The sequence below is a fragment of the Pongo pygmaeus genome, chromosome 13, assembly GCF_028885625.2.
Source record: "Pongo pygmaeus isolate AG05252 chromosome 13, NHGRI_mPonPyg2-v2.0_pri, whole genome shotgun sequence".
Classification (NCBI taxonomy): Eukaryota; Metazoa; Chordata; class Mammalia; order Primates; family Hominidae; genus Pongo; species Pongo pygmaeus.
In genome coordinates this window covers 58599952-58627942 of record NC_072386.2, presented here as the reverse complement: position 1 = coordinate 58627942, position 27991 = coordinate 58599952, and the positions used below count along the sequence as shown (strand labels likewise).

The window sequence follows — 27991 nt, the reverse complement described above, 5'->3', positions numbered from 1 at the left end:
AGGACAACTGCATGGAAGCCAGTTTTTTTTCTCAAGCTAGAGGTGCTTTCTAGCCGGAGTAAAAAAAATGAGTGGGCTGGGTATGATGGGTCACGTCTATAATCCCAGCACTTTGTGGGGCTGAGCCCAGAAGTTCAAGAACAGCCTTGGCCACATAGTGAGACCCTGTCTCTACAAAAATAAAAAATAAAATAATTAGCTGGGTGTGGTGGCATGTGCCTGTGGTCCCAGCTACTCAGGAGGCTAAGGTGGGAGGATTGCTTAAGCCCAGGAGTTTGAGGCTATAGTGAGCTATGATCACACCACTGTATTCCAGCCTGGGTGACGGAGAGAGACCCTGTCTCTAAAGAAAAAAAAAAAAAGAAGAAAGAAATGAGTGGTCACTAAAGGAGAAGCAGTTGCTGTCACTTAGGGATCAGCCCCAGGAGAGCTGAGGCAGAAACTGTTTATCCTGACCCAGCACCCAGAAGGCACTTGTGGTGGTCAGTAGAGAGGACTTGGGCACTTGTGGGTAGCTTGGGCCAGATAACTATGAAGTTCTGTTTCAACCACAAGATCCTATTAAAAATTGTCTGTAAAGGCCAGGCGTGGTGGCTCATGCCTGTAATCCCAGCACTTTGGGAGGCCGAGGCAGGCGTATCACCTGAGGTCGGGAGTTCGAGACCAGCCTGACCAACATGGAGAAACCCCGTCTCTACTAAAAATACAAAATTAGCTGGGTGTGGTGGCACATGCCTGTAAACCCAGCTACTTGGGAGGGGTATTGCTTGAACCTGGGAGGCGGAGGTTGTGGTGAGCTGAGATCGCACCATTGAACTCCAGCCTGGGCAACAAGAGCAAAACTCCGTATCAAAAATAAAATAAAATAAATTGTCTGTAAATTTATACCACTGAATAACTCAGAATACTGTAAACAGTTGGTGACTTATGCAACGGGAACGATCTGAAAAGAATTTAATACCTTGATGTCGCTCATAAAATTGGTTAAATTTATAGTTTAATAAAAAAACACACAGAGTCTTACAAAAGATACTCTCCTCAGTATTAAAGAATGATTTCCAGCTTTGGTCATAAAATGTCCTTTGCGTTCACACAGTAAGTTTAGTTTAGTTTTTTTTTTTAAACTAAGGATGTCATAGAAGTTTCTATAAGCTCCTATAAACACTCACTCTCACCCACAGGGCTCAAGAATGTCAAAATTGGGTGAGCACTGCCAACTCTCCACCCATGTTGTAATGTAATTCTTGGATGACATGATCTGGATACATGAACGTGTCTGTTTTGCATTAATTTATAACCCTATTAAAATGAGATGGAGAGGTATCTGTGGGATCTGAAAGCACAGTGTCTTCTTGCTTGTAAACATGGCCACAGTGAGAAGTATGCAGAAACCATTTTATTATTCCTTCCTTAGCATAAAATGTGCTATAATTTTCCTTCCTTCAAATTCATAACTCAGGAGTCCTATATTAGCCATCACTGCAGAGACACAAACATCACTTCTGTACCCTGGAAGGAAACTCATAGCTTGAGCTCATTCTTCAAAGTGTGGTATGCGCAGAAGTCCCTTCTGCTCCCCAGCATGCAGATGGACTCTTCAGGGCATTATTGCCCAAAAGATGAGCAGCTTCTCCTCAAGGTCAACCAAGATTCAGACCCATCCTGACCGAATGGCTGTAGAGACTGAAATAAGGTTTGACCGCTCAGGGATCATAGAGACCTCACGGGACTTGTCAGTGTTGTTCATCCTGGCCAACCTAACTGTGGTGAAGTTCCTCCTCTCTCAGCGCTGGTGCTTTGGCAGAGGAGCTCAGAGACTACAGACCCTGGAGTGACATTTCAGCTCTGTCCCCAGCTGAACCTCTGTACACACACACACACACACCCCCACACACCCACAAAGGTGCAGCATTTTTGCCTGTGCACTGAGATAACTCTGAGAATTCATAACTATTTAAAATTCTGATACCTGACAGTAAAAAGTGTCATAATAGTTGACATAAAAAGTAAAAGTAGAGTATTTCAGCCTAAATCCCAGTGTTATTCATCCCACACATATGCTGGAGTGTGAGAGAGAGAAAGGTGTATTTTTATTTCTACCTAAAATAAAATGCTTGATTCTGTGATTGAAACTACACAATAGTACGTACACAAGGGGTCATAGATTACAAAGCTTTTCAATATTACAATTAAATAATTTTAAACATTTATTTTAAAAAATTATTTAAAATTAAATAATTAAACACTAAGACAGAGCAATGAGGGAAAACAGCAAATCAAAAGCAATCTGTCCACTAATTAACCCAGGAGCCGTTTCTAGGGGGCTGACTGCACTGTGAAGTCGGATCCCCTGGAGGGAACCCAGGCGGGAAACGCTCCCAGGAGGGCTTCCCAACTCGGACGGCCTCGGTTGACTTCTCAGAGCCACAGGAAGGGCATGAGAAGGTGAGGAGTTTCTTTTCCGAGAGACTTTTCCTAGACTCATTCCTTCCACTCCTGCTTGCCTTTCTCAAGCCTTCCCTTGACACCCTTCCCCCATCAACCGACTGGCTTACAAACATATTGAGAATTTCTGAACATCTGGGATGTGGTGTGAGGGAGCTTTAGGGCAGTGCTGAGAGAGGCGGAGCTTCACCACAGTTAGGTTGGCCAAGATGAACAGCACTGACAAGGCCCGTGAGGTCTCCATGATCCCTGAGCAGTCAACCCTTGGGGTGATATCCCTTTTTTTTTTTTTTTTTTTTAAGCTATAATTACCTCAGGTTTCAGTCCTGAGGCCTTATTAAAGCAAGAGCTTTCTCTGGTGTCCAGGAAATCCTCACTTTGGTTTCAAGTTGAAATTCTTTGTTCCAAATATCTTTGACGAAAGCATCAGCTTTTCTCTCGGCCATTGTAGGCCTAGTCCCGTGTTTCATTTTCCTACACACAGCTCCTGTTTCTGTCATCAATTCTGAATTCTCTTTTTTTCCAGGTCTGCTCTGTTTCCTTTCTATTTCTCTTGTCCTGATTCTTTTGTCTGATGTTCCTTTGGTTGCCATGAGATCACATCAACTCATCCCGCCTCCCTCTGCCCACGTTAGTCAAAACTCACAGCATCACCACAAATCCATACTAAGGCTCAGGATACCTCACCCCAACATCATCTCCTTGGCTCCAGGGTCCCCCTCATCTCTGGGTTCACCCGATTTCTTTCCCGGAGATCCCTGAATTTTATTTTATTATTATTTTTTGAGACAGAGCTTCCCTTTGTCACCCAGGTTGGAGAGCAACAGCATGATCTTGGCTCACTGCAACCTCCGCCCCCTGCATTCAAGTGATTCTCGTGCCTTAGCCTCCTAAGTAGCTGGGATTACAGGTATGCGCCTCCATGCCCAGCTAGTTTTTGCATTTTTAGTAGAGATGGGGTTTCACCATGTTGCCCAGGCTGGTCTTGAACTCCTGGCCTTAAGTGATGGGCCCCTCTCGGCCTCCTAAAGTGCTGGGATTACAGGCGTGAGCCACCATGCCTGGTTGAGATCCCTGAATTTTGAACACAAGGTATCACCTTTGGGTTCTGGGAAGTCCAGAGTCTCTCTCTCTCTTTTTTTTTTAAATAAAGCTCTATATTTTATTATATTTATACCTATCCTGTATTGGGAGTTACTTCACAAGGCATAATCATTTGGGGATGTAGTGCAGTAGGGGATTTCTCGTCGTATTGGATTCCAGTAGTAGCAGGGACCCAAAAGCTCACCATTTTGTTAGGCATGGAAGCAAATAAATACATGTGCTAGTGCTGCAGAATCAGGACACAGCAGTGTGAACAGAAGAAAATCACACTGCTATGGAACTGCATTGCTGAAAGGAAACTTAGGCACGCTCAGGTCCAAATTTCCTACCTTTGTACTTAAAAAATATTTGGACTCAGCATTAGAGGTGAAGTTACTCTCTTCCAAAGACCAGGGACTACAAGGCTTCAACCGAGAAGCTTTGAGGCAGAAGGCAGGACTTTTGCCATCCTTGAAGGACGTGTACAATTGGGATAAAGAGCTATTTTGTTCCTGATCTGGTAGACTGTTGGTTGAATTCTGGGGTGTTGGCAGCACATGGAGTGCCAGGCCTCCTGCCGGCCTCCAGATGCCTCATTAAAGCATCCCACACCAAGCAGCAGGTAGATGAGCCATAAGGTGAGAGCAGACCCAAGAAGCAGCTGACACTCGTCTGTGCCGTTCTCCTGGGATGGATTTAAGATTTGGCCTCTCATTTCAAAACTGTTAGTGTGGTAACATTTTAACACAGTTCCCTGACTGATTAATTTGTTTTCTAAGGACCCAAGAGAAGCCTGAGAGCATCAGTGATTTATACTGGCAGACAGTTCTGCAGTGGACTTTTCAGCACTTGAGTGACTCCTGCTAATTGTAAATCTGGGTGGTTACCTCATGATATGGTTTGGCTCTGTGTCCCTACCCAAATCTCATGTCAAATTGTAATCCTCATGTGTTGGGGGAGTGGTCTGGTGGGGGGCGATTGATTCATGGGGGCAGACGTCCCCCTTGCTGTTGTCATGTCAGAGTTCTCACGAGATCTGGTTGTTTGATAAATGTCTGGTGATTGCCACTTCCGTCTCTCTCCTGCCACTATGTAAGATGTGCCTGGCTTCCCCTTCACCTTCTGCCATGATGGTAAGTTTCCTGAGGCCTCCCCAGCCATGTGGAACTACGAGTTAATTAAACCGCTTTCCTTTATTAATTACCCAGCCTTGGGTAGTTCTTTATAGCAGTGTGAAAATGGACTGATACACCTTATCATCTAACACATCACATAGATCTGTTGCTGCAACACAATCCACTCTGACCCCTGCTTCGGCCACATTTGGAAAATGTGGGGGGAGGAATATGGTACTGGTTTCATTTGAAAAGGAGCACTGCCTGAGGACAACGCCACTGGCTTCTCTCTCACTCACAGGAAGGAATGCACCAGAGGCCCTCTGCCAAGACCCAGAGGGTGGAAATTAGAAGCTGCACACCCAGGCTAGGTGCAGTGGCTCACACCTATAATCCTGGCACTTTGGGAGGCCGAGGCGGCTGGATCACCTGAGGTCAGGAGTTCGAGACCAGCCTGGCCCACATGGTGAAACCCTGTTGTTACAAAAAAAAAAAAAAAATAAAAATTAGCCGGGTGTGGTGGCGTGCGCCTATAATTTCCAGCTACTCAGGAGACTGAGGCATGAGAATCACTTTAACCTGGGAGGTGGAGGTTGCAGTGAGCCGGTATTGCGCCACTGCACTCCAGCCTGGGTGACAGAGGAAGATTCCATCCAAAAAAAAAAAAAAAAATTGTGCCCCCATCAAGCCTTTTCCATCTCAGCACTTTCCTTGGTGGCATTTTTCTTTACAAAAACACCCAAGTAGCTGTTATGGGCTAAATTGTGTTCCCCTAAAATTTCTATGTTAAAAGTCCTAACTGTTATCACCACAGAATGTGACCTTATTTGGAGGCAGGGTCTTTATAGAGGTAATCAGATTAAAACGAGGCCACAGGTTGGGCCCTAATTCAATATGGCTGATGTCTTTATGCAAAGGGGAATTTTGGATACAGACATATACAGGGGGAATATGTGATGTGAAGACATAGGGAGATGAAGGCCACCTACAAACCAGCGAGAGAGGCTAGAACAGATCCTTGCCTCACAGCCCTCGGAAGGAATCCACCCTGCCAACACCTTGATCTTGAACTTCTGGCCTCCAGAACGACAAGAAAAGAAGTTTCTGTTCAAGACACCAAATCTGGGGTACTTTGTTACAGCAGCCCTAGAAAACTAATAAAATAGCAATCACTGGGATTTAGGAAGTCTTTTAAAAAACCCCACGTATTTTTATTATATTTAATTCTATTATCTACTAAAGTTACTTCAAAAGCCACAATCACCTGGGAGTTCCATGGCTGTAGGTGAGGACCTGTGGAAGACTGAAGGTGGAGAATGGCTTTCTCCACCCCAGATTTGTTGATACTTTGTTAAAATTGCTGCCTAAACAGTAGAAAGAAGCATTTTCTGTGTTGAATCCCCAATTTGCCAAGGGAGCCTTTCAAAAAGGCTCAAGCGGAATTGGCCTTGATGGATGAGGGGGGCACACTTGGACCTGAGGGAAGGTAGCACCTTCATTTTTGCGCCACATTGTAATTGTAGCCTCCAGTCCAACTTGAAAGGTGGTGGAGCTGGGCCTGTCAGAGTGAGCTGCCTTTGACCTCTGAAGGACATACCCCCCTCTGCTGACCTTGCACGTACAACACTGAAAGGCTATAATAAAGTACATGGAGTGGGAACTCCATTGAGACACACACTTGCTCTTCATTACGTTTCAATTCTAGGGGCTCCATCACTCCTTCCCCGCCTTGATTATCAGTAGGTGGCAGTAGAGGGCTTGCTGAAAGCAGCAACTCAATGGCAAGCCTAGTTCATAAACTTGAGGGTGTAGGAGCTTCCTAGGCTTTGCTTCTACATTAGAGGCATGTGTAATGGGACAGCTGTCTTGCCAGGGGAGTCACACGGTTCCCCCTTACATTAGCATACAAGAATTCCAGGATGCTCAGAGCTGAAGGACCCTGTCAACAAGCTCAGGGGATCTCAGCTCTGGATGTGTGTAGAGCTTTAAAAAATACCAATGCCTCGGTCCACCCCCAGGGATTTTACTTCGAACACAAATTATGTCCCCAACAGGTGACTGACTCTGTTCATATAGTCATTTACCTGATACCTCTTTGTGAGGAATACAAACTAATTTGGAAACATCTACCTAACCTCACAGTGACTTAACCAGGGAGAAGGGAAGTGAACAGGAAAATGAGGCTGTGTGTGGTAAGAAGCATTTAATTCACAGGTCCCTCGGTAAGGTAGAGGGGTGGGCTGAATTGTGTCCCCCCAATATTCTTATCCACCTGGAGCCTCAGACTGTAACCTTATTTGGAAATAGGGTCTTTGCAGATGTAATTAGTTAAGATGAGGTCATACTGGATTAGGGTGAACCCTAAATCAAATGACTGACATCCTTATAAGAAGAGAGGCCACACAGAGGCACAGAACGTCACAGGGAAGAAGGCCATATGAACATGGCAGCAGAGACCAGAGTGACGCAGATCAAAGGACCAAGGGACATGTGGAGCCACCAGAGGCTGAAAGAGGGAGGGAAGGATCCTCCCCTGGCGCCTTCAGAGGAAGTGTGGCACTACTGACACCTTGATTTCAGACATCTGGCCTCTAGAACTGTGAGACAATCCATTTCTGTCTGTGGTCATTTGCGATAGCAGGCCTTGGAAACCAGCATAGGCAGAAGCAGACCACGGGAAGCCAGGCCCTCAACTGCCTACTCCTACTCGTGCCATTCATCACACTTGGGGGGCTTTATTTTTTATAAACCGAACAGTCCTTAAGCATTTTCCCATTCCCCCTCAGAGCCCAGGAGGGGAAATGGCGTGAATGAGGACAGTCCTGTTTACCAAGTCCATGGGTGTGATCTAAACTTGTTTTCCTAAAAGTTCTTGTTTGTTCTAATCTGGTTCTTTCTAAGTCTGCTGTTTGTTTCCTGCAGGCTCAGGGCTCGCAGACCCCAAGTTCACACCATTAGAGGCTGTTCTTCTTCAAACACTATTCCCAAGAGTTGGAAAGTCTCTGGAGAATGGCAAACACTGGCTTTCTCTGACAAGGAAGACAAAAATAGAAACCACAAAGAGAAGCAATAGGAAGAGTCTAGAGGAATAAGGGAAGGGAAGAGAGGCCAGTCACAGGAGGCAAAGAATGAAAAATGAGGGGCAACCTGTGCCTGGATGTATAATAATAAAAGACCCAGGCAAACTGGAGCAGAACTAGCTTTTAAGAAGGTGGAAATCAGCCGGGTGCAGTGGCTCACGCCTATAATCCCAATTTGGGAGGCCGAGGTGGGCGGATCGCTTGAGGTTGAATTCGAGGCCAGCCTGGCCAACATGGGGAAACCTCATCTCTATTCAGCCGGGCATGGTGGCGTGAGTCTGTAGTCCCAGCTACTTGGGAGGCTGAGGCAGGAGAGTCACTGGAATCTGGAAGGCGGAGGTTGCAGTGAGCCAAGATTGCACCACTGCACTTCCGCCTGGGCAACAGAGATTATCCTGTCTGAAAAAAAAAAAAAAAAGAAAAAAGAAAAAAAGAAAGTAGAAATCAAGCTAGCCTGCAAGCCAAGATTCACTGTAAAGCTAGGACCTGACAGAAAAAAAAAAAAAAAAATCTACTGCAGCCCTGCAAACTGTCATTCAATTGCTAACTCTGAGCCTAATTTAACTGGAAAGCCAGTATGCCTTTATAACTCCAGCTGGAATTCTCTACGCTAATCCTTAAACAGCAGTTTAATGCTGTTTGTTTTTAAAAAAAATCCTATGGGTGACCTCCTAATCTAGACTGACAGGTTGCCTCATTAATTTGAAGCTTGCGTCACTTTTATTTCAAGAATGGGAATAACTTGTAGATGCTGTGAGACTCGGGCAATGGGAGGTCCATTTTCTCAGCTCTTCCACATGTCTTAGAAATATTATTTGTCAATAACTTAGGGGCCAAGCATTTCTGGAAATAAACAAGGGCCCTAATTTATCCTTTCCAAAATCTCTTCACTTCTCAATAATGTGATCACGTGGCAGAAGGAAAGGGGCTTCTGGTCAAATGCCTTCTACACCAAACGCAGTGTTTGTCTTTTCTCCTTCCTACTCTGCTCTCCCTAAAATCTACCAAAAACCTGAGCAGCATCTGTGGTTGGTAGGGGATCGAATTCTCTCCTGAGAAGGAATAGGAAATGCCACTGTTTCAAATACACACCCCTTCCAGCAGCCGATACTGGCTCCAACAAGGAATGATTACAGAGACCCAATATAAGTCATTAACCTCAACGCCGAGGGATTCAAATCCAGAAATGTAGTTTCTTTTGCCAAAAAAGTTCCACTGAATTTTCTAAGACCCCTGTGACCTAATTTAAAGTGTTTTTCTTCTCTTTCTCATGCTTTTTCCATACATAATAGTATGATAAGCTGTTAATTCAATCATTTTCACTTCTCTGCCACCCTTCTTCCCATGATCAAAGAGTATTATTAACTACCCTGAAAACACATTAAATAATCAAGCTGTCCAACAGCTGCCCATCAGAGCGCTAATCTCCAATACTGGCGTGGCTCAAAAACAGCTTAACTGTTTCTTCTCCTTCGCTCACAGCTATTTTTGTATTTCAAACAGCAATTTTGCAGAGAAGAAAAACTGGATGAAAGTACATATTATTGAGAGGATGTTAATATGGAAAGTGTAAGGGCATAACCTTGGGTCTGAATAGTAGAAGCAAGGAAGTCACTGTTTTGTGGCAGCCATCTTTCAAACTTCTATATTATTAAAAAAGCAATCCCATTATCTCCCACTTACCCAGCCATTCCCAGCTAGTCATAAAAGGATATTCTCTCCCAATACACTTTTCAACAGAAATGGCTTTTTGTTGGTTGTTCCTCTTTCCATGAAAACCAAATTGCACTCTACATCAGGCAAAGAAGCCGCCTTAGAAACGGAAATAACAGCCACTCTGACAGCATCCGGTGCCTTAGAATATCTGGGACTATTTACAAAGTAGAATCTTGCTCTATTATGAAGACTGCATGATTGCCCATTTTAAATCAATACAGCCTGCTCATCTCTGTGTATTCTTTTAAATACCCTAATCTGTGTCATCAACTCAAAATTCAATGAAAAACACATCTTTGGTCACTGGATAAAATCATCTTAGAAAACACTTCCCTTGATTTGAATATTTGAAAATGAGTCAAATAGCTTGGAACTCTACAGTGTGAAGGTGAATGGCCTTTAAAAAACCATGCAGAATAACTAGGTACATAAAATCTGAACTAAATGTCTCACTGAGGATGATGGAACAATTAGCTGCCTTCTCAACTCACCGATCCTTTTTAATTTCATGTTGAGTTACAGGAAAAAGCAGGAGAGCTAGCCTAATGCACGCACACATAATGTGTGGATGGATCCTTAAAAGGATATTTCATATGTTATCTGGTGGGCATACGTCATTTGGGTTTAAACTTATGTATTTTTACACAAAGGTAAATGGTATTATACATTACTGTATAAATAAAAGCACTAGGGGATTAGGCTACAACTACTAATAGAGAAATGCTATCTTAAAGGAGGAGAAGCATTACAAGAGAAACCTGACCACGTTTGGAGACAACACTGAACAGGAGGTCACCAGAGAAGCTTCCAACTGCCCTTCAGATAAAGATGGCTGTGATTCAGAGCATTAAAATTATGTTAAAAGGAAAAAAGAGACAATGCAAAGACAAGATTGGTTTTCCTTTCTTGTGCTTTTCTTTTCCATTTTCCTTCTTTTTTATTTCTGAGACGGAGTTTTGCTCTTGTTGCCCAGGCTGGAGTGCAATGGCGCAATCTTGGCTCACCGCAACCTCTGCCTCCCGGGTTCAAGCCATTCTCCTGCCTCAGCCTCCTGAGTAGCTGGGATTACAGGCATGCACCACCACGCCTAGCTAATTTTGTAGTTTTAGTAGAGATAGGGTTTCTCCATGTTGGTCAGGCTGGTCTCGAACTCCCGACCTCAGGTGATCTGCCCACCTCGGCCTCTCAAAGTGCTGGGATTACAGGCATGAGCCACTGTGCCCAGCCTCCATTTGTTTTTTCATAATGCAGTTGCAAATGAAAATACTGAAGGGAGGGCAATGAGCTGTACCCTTTCTGATCTAGAAGAGCACGCAAAACAAAAAATAAAAATTTCCAGCATGAAAACACATTCTGGAATTACAAGTTAATGGTGCAGGACTTTCTAGATGTATTGCCATAAAATTTAAGTTTAAAGAATGTGAAAGTTTATGGTACAGGAGGTGATTAAACAGCAAAATTTGGAGAAACAACAGTAGATACTTTGGAAACCTTTCTCTTTCTTTCTTTCTCTTTCTCTTTCTCTCTCTTTCTTCCTCCCCTCCCCTCCCTTCCCTTCCCTTCTTCCCTTCCTTCCTTCCTTTCCTTCTTTTCTTTCTTTCTTTCAATTTTTTTAGAGACAGTGTCTCACTCCATTGCCTAGGCTGGGGTGCAGTGACAAGATCATAGCTCACTGCAACCTCAGACTCCTGGGCCTGAGGGATCCTTTAGCCTCAGCCTCACAAGTAGCTGGGACTACAGGCATGCACCACCAAGCATGGCTAATTTTTTTTTTTTTTTTTAAATTTTTGTAGAGATGAGGTATCACTGTGTTGCCTGGGCTGGTCCTGAACTCTGGGCCTCAAGCAATCTTCCCGCCTTGGAAAATCTTATTTCTATAGCTCTTCGTAATTTAGAATGAACCTAGTTTAATAATTCATTTTATAGATGAGAAAACTGAGATCACTGAATTCAAGGGAAATGATTAATGAGAGGCAGAGACCAGCATAGACTCCAGGTGCCTATTTCTCTCTAATTAATTTATGCTTCATTTGGTTTTGCAACAGGTGAAGAGACTAAGTTAAAATATGAGAAAAACTCTGTAGGGATCATTTCTGGGGGTCCATGAGGTCAAACTATTTTCCTAATAATACAAAGATGTTGTTTGCCTTTTTATTCTCATTCCCTTTCATGGATGTACAATGGAGCTTTCTAGAAATGAAATGATGTATTATATATATCAAGAAGACAGATACAGAAACAGATGTGAGAATCTTTTTTCTTCCATTAAGCCAGACATTAGGGATTTGCAGAAATATAAAAGAATGCCACCCTTCTCACAAAATTTATTTTTGTTTTGGAAAATATAATAATATTCATAAAAACATTATTTAATGTATAATAGATTACTATTTTAAATTAATGAATACTTAAACAATTTTGGCTAGGTGCAGTGGCTCACTCCTGTAATCCCAGCACTTTGGGAGGCCGAGATGGGCAGACTGCTTGAGTCCAGCCTGGGCAGTTTGAGACCAGCCTGGGCAACATGGTGAAACCCCATCACTACAAAAAAAGCACAAAAATTAGCCAGGTGTGGTGGCATGCACCTGCAGTCCTAGCTACTCAGAAGGCTGTGAGGCACAAGAATCATTTGAACCTGGGAAACAGACATTGCAGTGAGCTGAGATCACACCACTGCACTCCAGCCCAAGCAACAGAGCAAGACCTTGTCTCAAAAAACAAAAACATTCTGTTTTAGTTTTGAAAACACAAAATATTGATAAATACAACCTAGATACCAAAACACTCTTCAGAATTCTCAATAATTTTTAAGAGTTTAAAGGGGACCTGAGATCAAAAGGTCTGAGAACTGCTATACTAGAACATTAAAAAATAATCAGGAGGCCAGGCACAGTGGCTCACGCCTGTAATCCCAGCACTTTGGGAGGCCGAGGCGGGCGGATCACCTGAGGTCAGGAGTTCAAAATCAGCCTGACCAACATGGCGAAACCCCGTCTCTAGTAAAAATATGAAAAATTAGCTGGGCGTGGTGGCAGGTCCCTGTAATCCCAGCTACTTAGGAGGCTGAGGCAGGAGAATCGCTTAAACCTGGGAGGTGGAGGTTGCAGTGAGTCGAGATCACGCCACTGCATTCCAGCCTGGGCGACAAGAGTGAAATTCCATCTCAAAAAAAAAAAATTCAGGAAAAAACAGTGAAAGAATTTTACAAAAAATATTCTCAATAAAACCCCCTCATTCCTTCCCTTCTGCATCCTTCCCTCACTCTTGTAAGACACATGATTCCAACGAGATGGATGTGAGACTTATATTTATGGTCAATAACAACAACAGGGTGCTCCTGGGTTCAAGTTTAGGCAGGACCACACATGGAGCTGAATTTGAGTTTTGGCTCACTCAGGAATATTGCACCTCCCTGACTGGTGAAAATCTAGTTTTTGTAAAGACACATGAAAGTGGCATGAATCCTTAGCTCATGAAGATGACATTTTACTTAGCTTCTTTCTGAAAGGCTTTCCTGATTTCTGGTTCCAGATGAATCCAACATGGGACCAAAAATGTATTTTTTTCTCTATTTAATTCCCCATTTTCTTGGTTGGGGGTGGACCAACTTTTCTGTAAGGATTTTGTGATCTGCTACAACCTTATTTTTTTTAAAGCGGGGGCAATGGTAGGGAGGAGCATTGCTCAGTGCAAAAAAATTTGTTTATGCAAAATCCAGGATATTCAGAGAAGAAATCTTTTTACAGTGGTTGGTGGGGGACCTGCTGTTTTATGTAGGGGGCGGTCAAGAAAAGCCTATCTGAAAAAGAGGTACTTGGGCTGAGACCTGAAGGAAGTGAGGGAGCATGGGATAGGTGGAAAAGAATACATAGACAGGAATGGCAAACACAAAAGTCCCGAGGCAGAGATGTGCTTGGTCTGTGGGAGGAACACCAAGGAGGCCAGTGTGGCTAGAATAGCATCAGCAAGGTAGAGGGAGACCCAGGGAGGGGGCAGGTCGGAGACGCAGGGGAGACCAGACCATGCAGGGCCTGGAGGACTTTTTTTTTTCTTTTGGAGACAGAGTCTGGCTCTGTCGCCCAGGCTGGAGTGCAGTGGCATGATCTCGGCTCACTGCAAGCTCTGCCTCCCGGGTTCACGCCATTCTCCTGCCCCAGCCTCCCGAGTAGCTGGGACTACAGGCGCCTGCCACCATGCCTGGCTAATTTTTCTCTGTATTTTTAGTAGAGACGGGGTTTCACTCTGTTAGCCAGGATGGTCTCAAACTCCTGACCTCGTGATGCTCCTGCCTCACCCTCCCAAAGTGCTGGGATTACAGGCGTGAGCCACCGTGCCCGGCCAGGGCTTTTTTTTTTTTTTTTTTTGAGACAGGGTCTTGCTCTGTTGCCTAGGTGGGAATGCAGTGGCATGATCTCGGCTCATTGCAACCTCCGCCTCCCAGGTGCAAGTGATTCTCCTACCTCAGCTTCCTAAGTAGCTGGGACTACAGACATGCACCACCATGCCCGCCTACTTTTCCTATTTTTAGTAGAGATGGGGTTTCACCATCCTGGTCAGGCTGGTCTTGAACTCTTGACCTCAAGTGATTTGCCTGCCTCAGACTCCCAAAGTGCTGGGATTAGAGGCATGAGCCACCGTGCCTGGCCAGGACTTTGGATACTACTCCAGAATTGCTGGGAGTAGCATCTTAGGTGACTGATGCCCTGCAGAGCACTTATGAGGAATTACAGTGCTAGGTCAGGGATATGGAAAAGCATAAAATACAGGCTCAAAGAGGCTCAGGGAGCCACTGTGAGACATGCATCACTCGGTGCTGATTCCTGAAGTTGCACTTGTATACCAGGAGCGACACAGAGTATTCGCTCAGGTTTAGCAAAACTTAAAAAAACTCAGAAAATTCCAAAAGAACACTTCCCCTGTTTTATGTAATTTTGTGCAGGTAGGCCGGGTGCAGTGGCTCATGCCTGTAATCCCAGCACTTTGGGAGGCCGAGGTGGGCAGATCACCTGAGGTCGGGAGTTTGAGACCAGCCTGACCAATATGGAAACCCCGTCTCTACTAAAAATACAAAATTAGCCAGGCGTGGTGGCACATGCCTGTAATCCCAGCTACTAGGGTGGCTGAGGCAGAAGAATCGCTTGAACCTGGGAGGCGGAGGTTGCGGTGAGCGGAGATCGCACCATTGCACTCCAGCCTGGGCAACAAGAGCAAAACTCTGCCTCAAAAAAAAAAAAATTTTTTTGTGCAGGTGTACAAAGACGTAGCATACATGCAAGATGCACTTGGCACAGAAAATACTCTTTTACAGTGTACCCCATCAGGGTATCTTTCTAGGCATTATCTAAGAGTTTGATTAAGCTGATACAGGTAATTTGACAGGCACTAAAGGGTCACTCATGATCCTCAACGCAGCACTGTAAGGTAGGCAGGGTGGGCATTATTTCCCTCCTTAGGCAGTCAGAAAGGTTCCTGCCCAAATCACACAGCTGGTTGGTGACAACTGAGGAGAGAATCAGCCAAGATTCTCCAGCACTGAATTTGGGTTCTTCCCATGACCCAGTTCTGCGCCTCTTGGCCTACTAACTTACCAAGGGAGCAACGCCAACACGCAGAAGATTCAAACATCAGGGAGCACGGCTGAGTCAAAGGGAAACATTACCTCGTTGGGAAGAACACTAAGGATCCCTACTTTGCCTCAACTTTAGAGGATTCGTTCTCCCCTTTGTTATACGTGGTGATTTCGTATTGACCTAGATGTTCTTTTGTGTAATAAATTGTAGGAAAACATTGCTTGTGAAAAGAAGCACCATTTGCATAAGTGAAAGGGTGCCATCATTTCTTTTAAAACCCAAGCATGCCTGGTTTTATTGAACTTGTTCTTGTGTAAGCCATGGCCTGGATCCATTTACAAACCAAAAGCGGAGGAGAGTAAACTAAAAAATTACTTACTAAATAGACGTCAAGCACAGAAGCATTGTCATCCTGCACTTCCAGAGTGTTGGGCTCAGCAGTCAAGTAGATGGTCCCCTCTTCCAAGGTAAATGTTGAACTGGAAGGTAACCCTTTGCTGGAAAAATAAAGATGAATGATGAGCATGAGGCCCCCGGAACAAAATCTAAAGACACCTCCAAAGTCCTAAAGAGGGTGAGGTGGGCAGCTTTTGGGGATAAACAATTTTGAGAATTTGAAGGAAATATGGTTATGCCTGGAGACATGGTCACTTGAGTTTAAAGAATTCGGTTTTAGCCCAGGCGTGGTGGCTCATGCCTGTAATCCCAGGACTTTGGGAGGCTGAGGCAGGCAGATCACGAGGTCAAGAGATCAAGACCATCCTGGCCAACATGGTGAAACCCTGTCTCTACTAAAAATACAAAAATTAGCTGGGTGTGGTGGCGTGCACCTGTAGTCCCAGCTACTCAGGAGGCTGAGGCAGAAGAATCGCTGGAACTCAAGAGGCGGAGGTTGCAGTGAGCTGAGATCGCACCACTGCACTCTAGCCCGGCAACAGAGTGAGACTCCGTCTCAAAAAAAAAAAAAAAAGTATTCGGTTTTACTAGAAGTGTATTTTCTCTCTCTACCAGCACATGAGATACCTCCTTGCATTTGGGAGAGGGGATTTGTGGGTCCCATGCCTTGTGAGTGGCAGGAGGATGTGAATCTAGGGGCTCATTAGTTATCTTTGACTTTGAATGATTGGTTCTTGCTGCTTCAATTTACAGTATTTACACTACCCTAGTTTACAAAAGATAACCTTGTGCATCATTAGCACTGATGATTTTTCTTTTTTTCCCCTTTTTACTCTTTTTTTTTTCTTTTTCAGTTACATCAGTGGTTCTCAAACTTACATGTGCCTCAGAATCCCCTGGTGGGCTGGTTAGAATGAAATTTCTTGGATCCCTCCCACAAAGCTTCTGAGCCAGAGTCTGGCATAGAGCCCATGGATTTGCATTTCTGACAAGTTCCCAGGTGATGCTAACGCTGCTGGTTGGAGTAGCAGTGAACCATACAAACACAGAGCATTGTGTTACGTCCTCTGTGAGGATAGCTGGAGCACACCCTTAGTAACTACGACAATACCAAAAGCCAAAGGAATGCAGGTAGACATTATATTGGAGAGTCATCTGAAGAGAAGCCACCGTTGTTTTGTTGTGATATAACCAGTGTTAACTGTTGAAACTGTTGAAGTAACTGGTCCTCTTTTTTTTTTTCTTTTTTTTTTGAGACAGAGTCTTGCTCTGTTGCCCAGGCTGGAGTGCAGTGGCGTGATCTCAGCTCACTGCAATCTCCGCCTCCTGGGTTCCAGTGATTATCTTGCCTCAGCCTCCCGAGTAGCTGCGATCACAGGCATGCACCGCCATGCCTGGCTGATTTTTGTATTTTTAGTAGACACGAGGTTTCATCATGTTGGCCAGGCTGGTCTTGAACTCCTGACCTCAGGTGATCCGCCCACCACAGCCTCCCAAAGTGCCAGAAATACAGATGTGAGCCACTGTGCCCAGCTTGCTCCATTTTTATAGTGTTAACATTGGGTATTAATTCAGGGGCTCATGGATATACAAAATTTTTCCCCATTGAAATCAAAGTTATGTTTTTAACCTGTGGAAATTTGCCATGGAAAGGTTTTGCAGGAACAAAATATTTGAGAAAAAAAAAATGGAGAAGAGTGTGATATTGGTGTTGGGATTGTTGGCAGAAGGCTGGCCATTGGCCATGTGGAGGGAACCAACAGCAGCCTATGGTCTTCCCTGCGTGGTAGAGCTGAGGGCAGGGCTGGGGAAGGTGGGCTTCATCTCTCCTCTTCCTCTGCGACCCCTTCCAGGTTTAGATCAGAGCTCACCTCTTCTGAAAACTCCCCATCTAAAGTCATCCTCTGAGGTTCCTGTCTAAGCCTCCAAGCTGAACAGGAGGCCACTGAGGACATTATAATCTCTGTCTTTCCCGAGTCTGGGAACCTGGGAACTGCACATAATTCTGTCTTTGTATATATTTACCTATTAATTGAAGATATGTGAAATATTAGAAGCCCTTACCTTTTTAATATTAAAAAAAAACTTGTTAAAAGAATAGTGTGGATTTTTTTTTTTTTTTGAGACGGAGTCTTGTTCTGTCAGCCAGGCTGGAGTGCAATGGCACGATCTTCGCTCACTGCAATCTCTGCCTCCTGGGCTCAAGCGATTCTCCTGCCTCAGCCTCTCAAGCAGCTGGGATCACAGGCTCCCGCCACCACGTCCCGCTAATTTTTGTATTTTTAGTAGAGATGGGGTTTCACCATGTTGGCCAGGCTGGTCTCAAACTCCTGACCTCGTGATTCACCCACCTTGGCCTCCCAAAATGCTGGGATTACAGGCATGAGCCACCATGCACAGCAAATTGTGTGGATCTTAAGAAGTAAGGTTCACTTGTATTTTTCCTGATTACAAAAGTCATAAAGAGGCTGGGCGCGATGGCTCACGCCTATAATCCCAGCACTTTGGGAGGCCAAGGCGGGCAGATCCATCTGAGGTCAGAAGTTTGGCAGCAGCCTGGCCAATATGGTGAAACCTCATCACTACTAAAAATACAAAATATTAGCTGGGAGTGGTGGCACACGCCTGTAATCCCAGCTACTCGGGAGGCTGAGGCAAGAGAATCACTTGAACCCGGAAGGCAGAGGTTGCAGTGAGTCACGATTGCGCCACTGCACTCCAGACTGGGTGACAGAGTGAGACTCCATCTCAAAAAAAAAAAAAAAAAAGAAAAACAAAATCCAAAAAAAACTAGGTTTTTCCATTCTTGAGTTTTTATTTATGATTTTTATTTCTTTCCTAATATTAAGTGTATCAAATATGTTAATATATATCAAATATATAAGAATATTCTAGAAGCTCTTATATATAAAAGAATATTCCGGAAGTATCTTTCTTTCTAAATTTTTATTTTTTTAAACTTTAATTTTGAAATAACTTTAAACTCACAGAAAAAGGGAAGGAATGCTGAAAAGTCCAGGATACCCTTCCTATCATTTGACCATATTTGCTTTGTCATTATTTATTTATAAATACCCATAAGCATTTTTTCCCTGAACTGTTTGGGGAGACTAAATTGCATACAAGTCATTCCTTTACCCATAAGCCCATCAGTGTGAATTTCCTAAAAACAAGGACATCCTTTTATATAATACAGTACAATTATCGAAATCAGGAAATGTAAAATGATATAATACTATGATCTGATCTATAGTTGATCTGGTTTGGGTCTGTGTCCCCCCTCATCCAAATCTCATCTTGAATTGTACTCTCATAATTCCCATGTGTTGGGGGAAGGACCTGGTGGGAGATAATTAAATCATGGAGGCAGTTTCCCCCATGCTGTTCTCATGGTAGTGAATAAGTCTCATGAGATATGATGTTTTATAAGGGGTTTCCGCTTTTGCTTCTCTCTCATTCTCCCTCGCCACTGCCATGTAAGAAGTGCCTTTAGCCTTCCGCCATGATTGTGAGGCCTCCCCAGCCACATGGAACTATGAGTCCATAAAACCTATTTTTCTTCCCAGTCTTGGGTATGTCTTTATCAGCAGTGTGAAAATGGACTAATACAATAGTCCACATTTAAATTTTGCTGAAAATTTATGTTTTAGTATTTATTTTGAGATGGAGTCTTGCTCTGTTGCCCAGGCTGGAGTGCAATGGCACGATCTTGGCTCACTGCAACCTCCGCCTCCCAGGTCCAAGTGATTCTCCTGCCTCAGGCTCCGTAGCAGGGATTATAGGCACTTGCCACCATGCCTGGCTAATTTTTGTATTTTTAGTAGAGACAGAGTTTCACTGTTGGCCAGGCTGGTCTCGAACTGCTGGCCTCAAATGATCTGCTCACCTCAGCCTCCCAAAGTGCTGGGATTATAGGCATGAGCCACCACGCCTGGCCCCAAAATTAATTAATTAATTAATTAATTAATTAATTTTTTTGAGACAGAATTTCACTCTTGTCACCCAGGCTGGAGTGCAATGGCGAGATCTCGGTTCACTGCAACCTCCGCCTCCTGGGTTCAAGTGATTCTCCTCTCTTAGCCTCCTGAGTAAATGAGATTACAGGCGCATGCCACCCCACCCAGCTAATTTTCATATTTTAGTAGAGACGGGGTTTTGCCATATTGGCCAGGCTGGTCTTGAACTCCTGACCTCAGGTGATCCACCCGCCTCAGCCTCCCAAAGTGCTGCGATTACAGGCATGAGCCACAGTGCCCAGCCTCCAAAATTTATTTTTTTTTAAACGATGCTACATGCATATAAGTGTAAAATATAGCAGAAAGTAATTCTCTTTCTCCTGCCCTCTTGTGATCCAGCATTCTCCTCCCTAGAGGCAAACCCACCCACTTTGAAAGTATTTTTCAATCTAAGATTTACCTTTTATTTTTGGAAGCTATGAGTAAGCCACTGGCATGGTTAAGACAAAATTAACATACAAAAATTAATTAGAATATTATTTGAGACTTGACAGGTACAGTTATCAATTATTTTAGCTAAAATATAGTATGATTACAGAAAAAAGAAATATCAGATTTACTTAGTATCATAAGGTCAAAATTTGATAAAATCAAATGGGCATCTTTCTTTTTTTTTTAAACTTTGTTATTTATACTGTTTTTCACACAGAATAGTTTCCTTAGTAAGTAGAATATTTTGAATATCATTAAATTTGGGTGACAAAAATGAGGCTCATCGAGACGTATCCAGATTATATAAAGAACTCTTATAACTTAGCAATAAAAAGGCAAATAACCAAATTTAAAAATGAGCAAAGAATCTGGAGAGTTCTCCAAAGAAGACATGAATGGTCAATAAGCATATAAAAAGATCCTTAGTATCCTTAGTCATAAGGAAAATGCAAATCAAAACTACAGTGAGATACCACTTTCACAACTACTAGGATAGTTATCATAGAAAATCAGGAAAATACAACTTGTTGGAGAGGAGGTAGAGCAACTGAAGCCCTCATACACTGCTGATGGGAATGTATTTGATAAAACGGTGCAGCTACTTCAGAGAACTCTTTGGTCTGTCCTCAAAGCAATATGATACACCAATTCCACTCCCACATACATATCCAAGAAAAATGAAAACATGTCCACACACAAGCTTGTATATGAATGTTTGCAGTAGCATTATTCATAGTAGCCAGAAAGTGGAAACAACTCAAACGTCCACCAACTGATGAATGGACAAATAATTCATAAAATGGAATATAACTCAGTAATAAAAAGAATAAAGCGCTGATATATGCAACAACATGAGGAAACCTTGAAAACATTATGCCAAGTGAAAGACGCCAGTCATAAGAGGACCACATATTACATAATTTCATTTATGCAAAATGTCTAAGAACAGACAAATCTAAGGAGACAGAAAAGCAGACTCATGTCTCTGGCTTGATGACATGAGCGAGAGTTGGGTTCTGAGATTTCGAGCTCTCTGGTGAAGAGACTGTGAGTGCAGGCCCGTGGAGGCCTGGGAAGCCATCTGCAATGTCCCAGGGTACATGCTGGTATAGTGCAGGCATGGGCCAGAGCACCTCCATCCTGGGGATGTCCTGCCCAGAGGTTACACACTGCTGTCCCACAAACCCAGTCTGGCTGGAAGAACTATGTTTTGAAGAAGAGATCTGTTGGCCAGGTGTGGTGGCTCATGCCTGTAATCCTAGCACTTTGGGAGGCTGAGGCAGGCGGATCGCCTGAGGTCAGGAGTTCAAGACCAGCCTAGCCAACATGGCGAAATCCTGTCTCTACTAAAAATACAAAAATTAGCCAGGCGTGGTGGTGGGTGCCTGTAATCCCAGTTACTTGGAAGGCTGAGCCAGGAGAATTGCTTGAATCTGGAAGACGGAGGTTGCAGTGAGCCGAGATCGCACCATTGCACTCCAGCCTGGGTGACAGAGTGAGACTCTGTCTCAAAAAAAAAAAAAAAAAAGAAGAGATTTTAGTTTGAATTATTGCCAAATTGAGGAAAAGGAAATTCCCACAAAAACCCAGTTTCTTTTGAGACATGAGAAGAGTGGCCAACTGTAAGCCTACATTTCTGAGTAGCAGTGAGATTGCAGCTGCCTTCCCTAGACCGAGCATGTCCTCTGCATTGCTGCAGGGTCCCCACCTCACTCGAGCATCCCACCCAGCCTGTTACACTCATGCGCACCATCCCTCCCCATGTGTCTGCCCAACATCTCTACTTCCAGGATGAGACCCAGGGAGGTGCAGCGGCTTGCCTGGGTTACATGGTCCCTGAACACAGTTAGGATCTGAACTCTGTTTTCCAATTAACTACCCTTTTTTACAGTCATTGCTGCTAACATTTTAGAAATTTGTCATTGCAGAAACAAAGGTAGTGTAGGCAAATGTGCCTAGGAGCTTGCAAAATAATTACAGAATACCCACAAAAACAAATATGGTATATGATGTTTGGTGTGAGCTATGGAGATCTTTGTTCTTTTGGGAAGAGTAACAATGAACAGAAAGTTTTGAGGAAAAGTAAGCAAAATATGCTTTCCAAAACAACATATTTAAAACAATGGATATTAATATTGAACAATGAAAATAACGCTACTTAAGCTTCCAACAATTTAGTATTTAAACCAAATTATACATATAAAAGAATTTGGGAGAATATACAGCCCTAAATGAATAATCAGGCATTTATATAGTAAAGTACCATTAAATGTATTCTGAATAATCTGAAATTATTATTGTCTTGGTATTGAGTGTAAGCTACATAACCGATTAATTAATCTTTCTATTTGTTATCCTCATTATGCAGGATCTACCAAGTGAGACCAGAGCACAGAATGGCATGTTACTTGCCTAAAAATCTTAGATTACATACTATCTAGCACCCAAAAAAGGATGAGAATACATTTTCAGGAAACAAACACCTGAGCTGAGAAAGCATTAACAGGCAGAGCATAAGCTTTGGAATCAGATGAATCTGACTTTCATTTCTGGCTCTTGGACTTAGTTGTATGAGATATTGGGTAAGTTTCTTAACCCTTCTGAGTAAGAGCTCCAGTTTCCCATATGTAAAATGAGAATAATAATACAGAACGAGTAGAGTTGTTGGAGTGATTTGTGGTAATGAATGTAGGATGCAAATATTTAGTTATTTAATTTGTATTTTTTTAGAGACATGGTCTTGCTCTGTCATCCAGGCTGGAGTGCAGTGTTGCAATCTTGGCTCGCTGCAGCCTTGGACTCCTGAGCTCAAATGATCCTCCTGCCTCAGCCCCCAAGTAGCAGGGACTACAGGCATGTGCCACCATGCCTGGTTTTTCTTTTTAAAAATTTTTTGGTAGAGATGAGGTCTCCCTATATTGCCAAGGCTGGTGTCAAACTCCTGGGCTCAAGTGATCATCCCAAAGGCCAAGAGTTTAAGAGTCTGGCTGCCTGCCGATGTTCTGCACCATTAAGTTTTGCTACAGTTCTCTCGATTCAGACTGTCTGAGGGCTAATTGCACATAATTTGCAACAAGCCACACAGGCCTGTAATACACTGCCATTACAGGCATGAGCTACTACTGCTCCCAGCTGCAAATAGTTATTGAGTATCCATGTATGCACGTTGCACCTAGAATGGATTCTAGCACCTAGAATACAGAGATCAAATTTTAAAAGTCTGTGCCTGATGGAACTTACATAGTATTAAAGAAGACAGACAATGAGATAAGTATTTAAAATATGTATTATGTTGGTCAAAAGTGCTAAGGAGAAAAGAAAAACACACACAGAAAAAAGATAGGAAGTGAGTAGCAGAGGCCAACTCCAAACAGCAAACTCTCTTTGCTCTGCCATCACAGGATCTCAGGCATGAGCCACATCCTCCACAGGACACTTATCAAGCCCTCTCAAGTGTCCCTGGGTGGGGACAGACACCTCTGATCAACAGTTCTCTCTAAAGATCACATTCTAACTGCCACTCTTTTCTTGGCCTCAATAACCTCTTTTAAAGGCTGGAGGTGGGTAGTCAGCTGAGAGCTGTAGAGCTGATTTTCTGCCATTCAAAAACCAGTTTTGACCTTTGCAAGTGCTATAGTCTCACATTTACTTTTGTTTTGGGCCTCAGCCAAAACAGATACTAAAAATATTTCAGTTTAACATTGTCACATTATTTTTAGCAAAGAGAGATTAGTAAAGGTTATATGCATTACTGAAGAGAAAGGTGTAACTTTCCTAATCAAGAAATGTTTCACATAGGACATAAAGTCTTACCTAGGCCTAAGAACCTATAAACTGTACGCAGGAATATGTATGTGAATGTCCATTGTGGCTTAAAAAATAATGAAATGTAATTATCAAAAGAGTAAGGAGATAATGCAAGAATAAGTCATCTAATTCAAATAAACGCATCCATAGTCTACAGCAAAGTCTTCTCTTGAAGATGCCCCAAGCAGTAAAGGTAATGTAATTTTTTTTTTTTTGAGATGGAGTCTCGCTGTCACCCAGGCTTGAGTACAGTGGTGCAATCTCGGCTCACTGCAACCTCCATCTCCTGGGCTTAAGCGATTCTCCTGCTTCAGCCTCTCAAGTAGCTGGGACTACAGGTGCGCACCACCATGCCCAGCTACTTTTTTTTTTTTGTATTTTTAGTAGAGATGGGGTTTCACCATGTTGGCCAGGCTGGTCTTGAACTCCTGGCCTTGGGCGATCCACCCACCTCAGCCTCCCAGAGTGCTGGGATTACAGGCGTGAGCCACCGTGCCTGGCCAGTAATATACATTTAAAAAAAGGATTTTCATTTAAATGTCTATGCCATTGATCAATTTAATATTCATTGCTCCTCAGTTCTGACTTTGGGAAGTATTCTTGCTTTTATCCTGATATTTTTACTGCATTGTTGATTTCCTGGGCACAAGCCTATTTAGAATCAATTTCTAATTTATCTGGCTGAGAGTTTCCTAGGTTCTGTTTTAGGGGTCACTTAGAAGCAAGGATACCTCTCTTGGGAGGAATGTCCTGAAAATCTAGTGGTCAGGTCAGAGTGCCCACCATTTCTCAGACTTGTGGCTTGGGAAGATCCAGTTATAGAAGCAAATTTATGTGACTGGGTTTAGGAGTCTGGCTGCCTGCCTAGGTTCTGCACCATCAAGTTTTGCCACAATTCTCTCGATTCAGGCTGTCTGAGGGCTAATTGCATGTAATTTGCAACAAGCCACACAGGAAACTGTTAATCTACTCAGCTATGTTCTTCCCTTGTAAAAACACAGAAACTGCCAATACTCTTCCACGGCTCTGTGCTCTGCTCTCCGAACAAGTCATAAACTTCTCACGGGTGAGAGCAGTACAGGAGGAGCGATTTTTCTTCCTGGCTGTCTCTCTAGGAGGGAACGTTAATGGCACCCTGATGCCACACAGGCCTCTGTCATTTACAGAAAAAAAAAAAAAAAGATTATTTTGGTTATCAGCAGTATTAGTTTGGCTTCATTGGAGAGCATTAGCCTGGCTGGACTGCTGAAAACAGTCATTGATAATTTTATAGCCTGGAACACTCTGATTTCTGTTTGCAGACCTAATGAGTGTTTTATAGCTAATTCTCATGAGAGCATTTGTTGAGGGAACATATGGTACTATCCACAGTTTTTGTCTTTTAAAAGTCATTCTCTCACTGCCTCAGTTTGTTTTAATCAAAGTAATAAATATCATAATAAAGCACACAACACAGATGACTTCTGATGAAAAGCAACAACCTCCTGCCCTCCTCCCCACCCCCACCCTCCGCCATTCCCTAGGGGCAGCAGCCCTTTTTGGGATTTCTCTTTTAATATTTTCTGGAGATTCCCTTCATGTCTTTTGATGAATGGTTAAAAGATTCTTAACCTAAGGGAGCATCCATTGATTCACTATGAGGGACATTTACCCTCTTCTACCCCATGTCTTCTCTCAACATTTGCTATTTATATTTTATTTTGTAACTGTAAATAACATACCTAGTGAGCTTTTTAATTCCATCAACCACATACCATATCCTTTAACTCCCCACATTATTTCGTCTTTGTCCCTGCTTTCCCCTCTCACTTTATATTAGACACACTTAAAAAAAACCAAACAACTTTTATCTCTACTTTGTCAGGGCTGTTCATATTTATATCCTATCTTGCAGCTATAACAAAATTGCTCCCTCTTTGTCCACAGATTGGCTCTAAAATTAGAAAATCGACACATGGAGTTTATAGTATGGTGACTATATAAATATTGTATACTGCCAGGCCAACAGTGAGTTAGGGTTATATTTCCCTCTCTGGGTTCAGAGTCATAATTGCTGGGTCATGCAAAGAAAAATGTTTCCCAAATCAAAGTTAAATGGAGTCTTTTTTTTTTCCCCCTAAGTTTGCTTAAATTCATGCCACATTTTAGGCTGCTTCATGTTAGGAGGTTTTTGCCCTTCAGAAACTGTCATGTGGGGAAGAAACCTCAGAGAATATCCAGGCGAAGGGCAGAGGCCTCGATACAAGCTCTGCGTCTCTGATTACTGGTTACAATGCTGGGCAAGTTATGACACTAAGCTCCTGGTTCCTCATCTGTGGGTGGGAAAGATGCCCAGCCCATCTCACAAGGCCAGCAAGAGGATCAGTTTGGATAGTGCAAGAGAAATAAAGGCCAAGACAGGGTAAAGCTCTTTTGGATAAGCAAACAGGAGTATCAACAGGACTCTTACCTCTGAGACTCTGCCTGTTTTCATGGGGCTTTGATGAGGTCTGCTTGCATAGACAGATTTATTGTAAGACCTTGGAAAGAATTCCTTTTCTGCTCTTAGTTTAGCTACCAGAACATTAACTGATAACAAATGTAGACAGGAAAGCTTTACCTGCAGAGAAAACCCACAAATACAGCCTGGTCTCACTTAATGGCTGCAAAGACTTGTTTAGTACCAGAGCCACACTCTGCTTATGGGCAAGCCCATTCCAGCGTGACCCAGGGGCTTCTGAAGTGATGGTCAAACCAACACCTTGTGCCCCACTGGGAAAAAGCTCACCTTTGGTTGGGGCAGGGAGTGGGTGAGGATACTACAGGGTGTGGAAATTCTCAAGCACTAGCACTAGCACTAGAGCTCCTGTGGCAGCCTGGACAGTATCAGCGTGTGGCACATCTCATGCTCCTGCCAGGACAGAGCGGCTCCTTCATGCTCAGCCCTTGGCTGAGTGTGTGGGCACATCTACAAGACCCCCCCAACACGGACCCAGGGAAGTAGAAAAGCTTTGACCACAGTCACTGCACCCAGAATGCTTAGCCGCCTGCCACCATACAAGAGGCTTTCAGAGATCTGCTTATTTCTGCCTTTCTCACTTTCAGCCCTGAGCATGGCTGCTGCTCTTCCCCACTCTCTCACTTTTGCTATTTTTAGACAAGGAGACTGCCTGTTTCTAATGAAGGCAGCAGAGCAGCAGGCTCTCTCCTGGTATCAACCAATGGCTCCCCTTCCCTCAGTGAGCACCAGAAGCATGAAGCCTGCTGCAGGCACAGCTCAGACAGCAGCACTTACAACCCATAGGCAGGAAGAGACTCAAACAGTGTGTTTCCAGGTTTATTCATTGTGAGGACAGAAGCCACGATGGTTCAGAGAACTGGCAGTGACTGAGCTCCTGCCATGAGCAGCCTCAGAGGTGAGAAGAGGGCCTCCTCTCCCTTTGAGGGGAGTGACTGTGTGTGTGGGGGTGGCTGGAGGGACAAACCTTTTCAAAGAGGAACCCTCATCCAAGTTCAGGGACCTTTTTCATCATATATCTCTGTGAGATTTGTTTTTCTTTCCAATATCATACCCCAACATGTACACACACAAGCACAGGTGTAAAGCTAGCAGGCATCATTGACTATGATGTTTATACTGCGATGACTGTATTACACATGTTATGTCATTTACTCATTAAAAAGAACCCTGTTAGGTGAGGTCTCTGGCTATTTATTTTGTACATTCGAGTATTAAGACTATCTTGTCTCACCTCTGGTGGCATTTGGATTTGAACGTATGTCTGACTGGAGTAACATGTCCTACACATATTGCCTTGAGCCATCCAATCACTGCAGAAAATTAGCCCTTTCCTGTGTTTCTAAGTTATCCTCAGCAACCACGGTTCAATTATAAAAGAGAAAAAGAGATACAGAGATCCATTTCCCAATGACAAATCTATTTCTATAGACAAGTCTTGATTATTTGATTTCATCAAAGGAACAAGGAATAGATGTTAAAGCGTAACAACAGAAACCTTTGACACCCCCACTCATATCATATACAGAAATTAATTTGAGATGGATCACCGACAAAATGTGAAAGCTAACCTAGAAAGCTTCCAGGAAAACACAAAGGAGAAAAGCCATTGGGGTCACATCTAAGAAGGGGCAGAAGGGAACTTGCTGGTGGGATGGGGGAATGTTCTTTATCTTGATCTGGGTGATGGTAACTTGGGTACATATTTTTCAAAATTTATGGAACTATAAAGATTTCTGCATTTTTACTATATATAAATTTTACTTTAATAATGAACTGTCAGCATAATAAACAGTATCTGCTTTTCTCCCTACAAAACTACCAATCATCCGTT

At 43.3% G+C, this 27991-nt stretch overlaps 1 protein-coding gene and 1 pseudogene across 9 annotated transcripts in view; both read right to left on the bottom strand.

Annotated features, from left to right (window-relative positions):
• Positions 1 to 27991, bottom strand: part of PIP5K1B (phosphatidylinositol-4-phosphate 5-kinase type 1 beta) — a 375712-nt gene that overhangs the window by 2928 nt on the left and 344793 nt on the right. For all 9 annotated transcript variants that reach the window (XM_054501563.2, XM_054501566.2, XM_054501564.2 and 6 more), the window contains one exon: positions 15389 to 15506. In XM_054501563.2, coding sequence (XP_054357538.1) covers positions 15389 to 15506 — 118 coding nt within the window. The remainder of the gene's footprint in view (positions 1 to 15388; positions 15507 to 27991) is intronic.
• Positions 20007 to 21678, bottom strand: LOC129044042 (putative uncharacterized protein encoded by LINC00269; annotated as a pseudogene).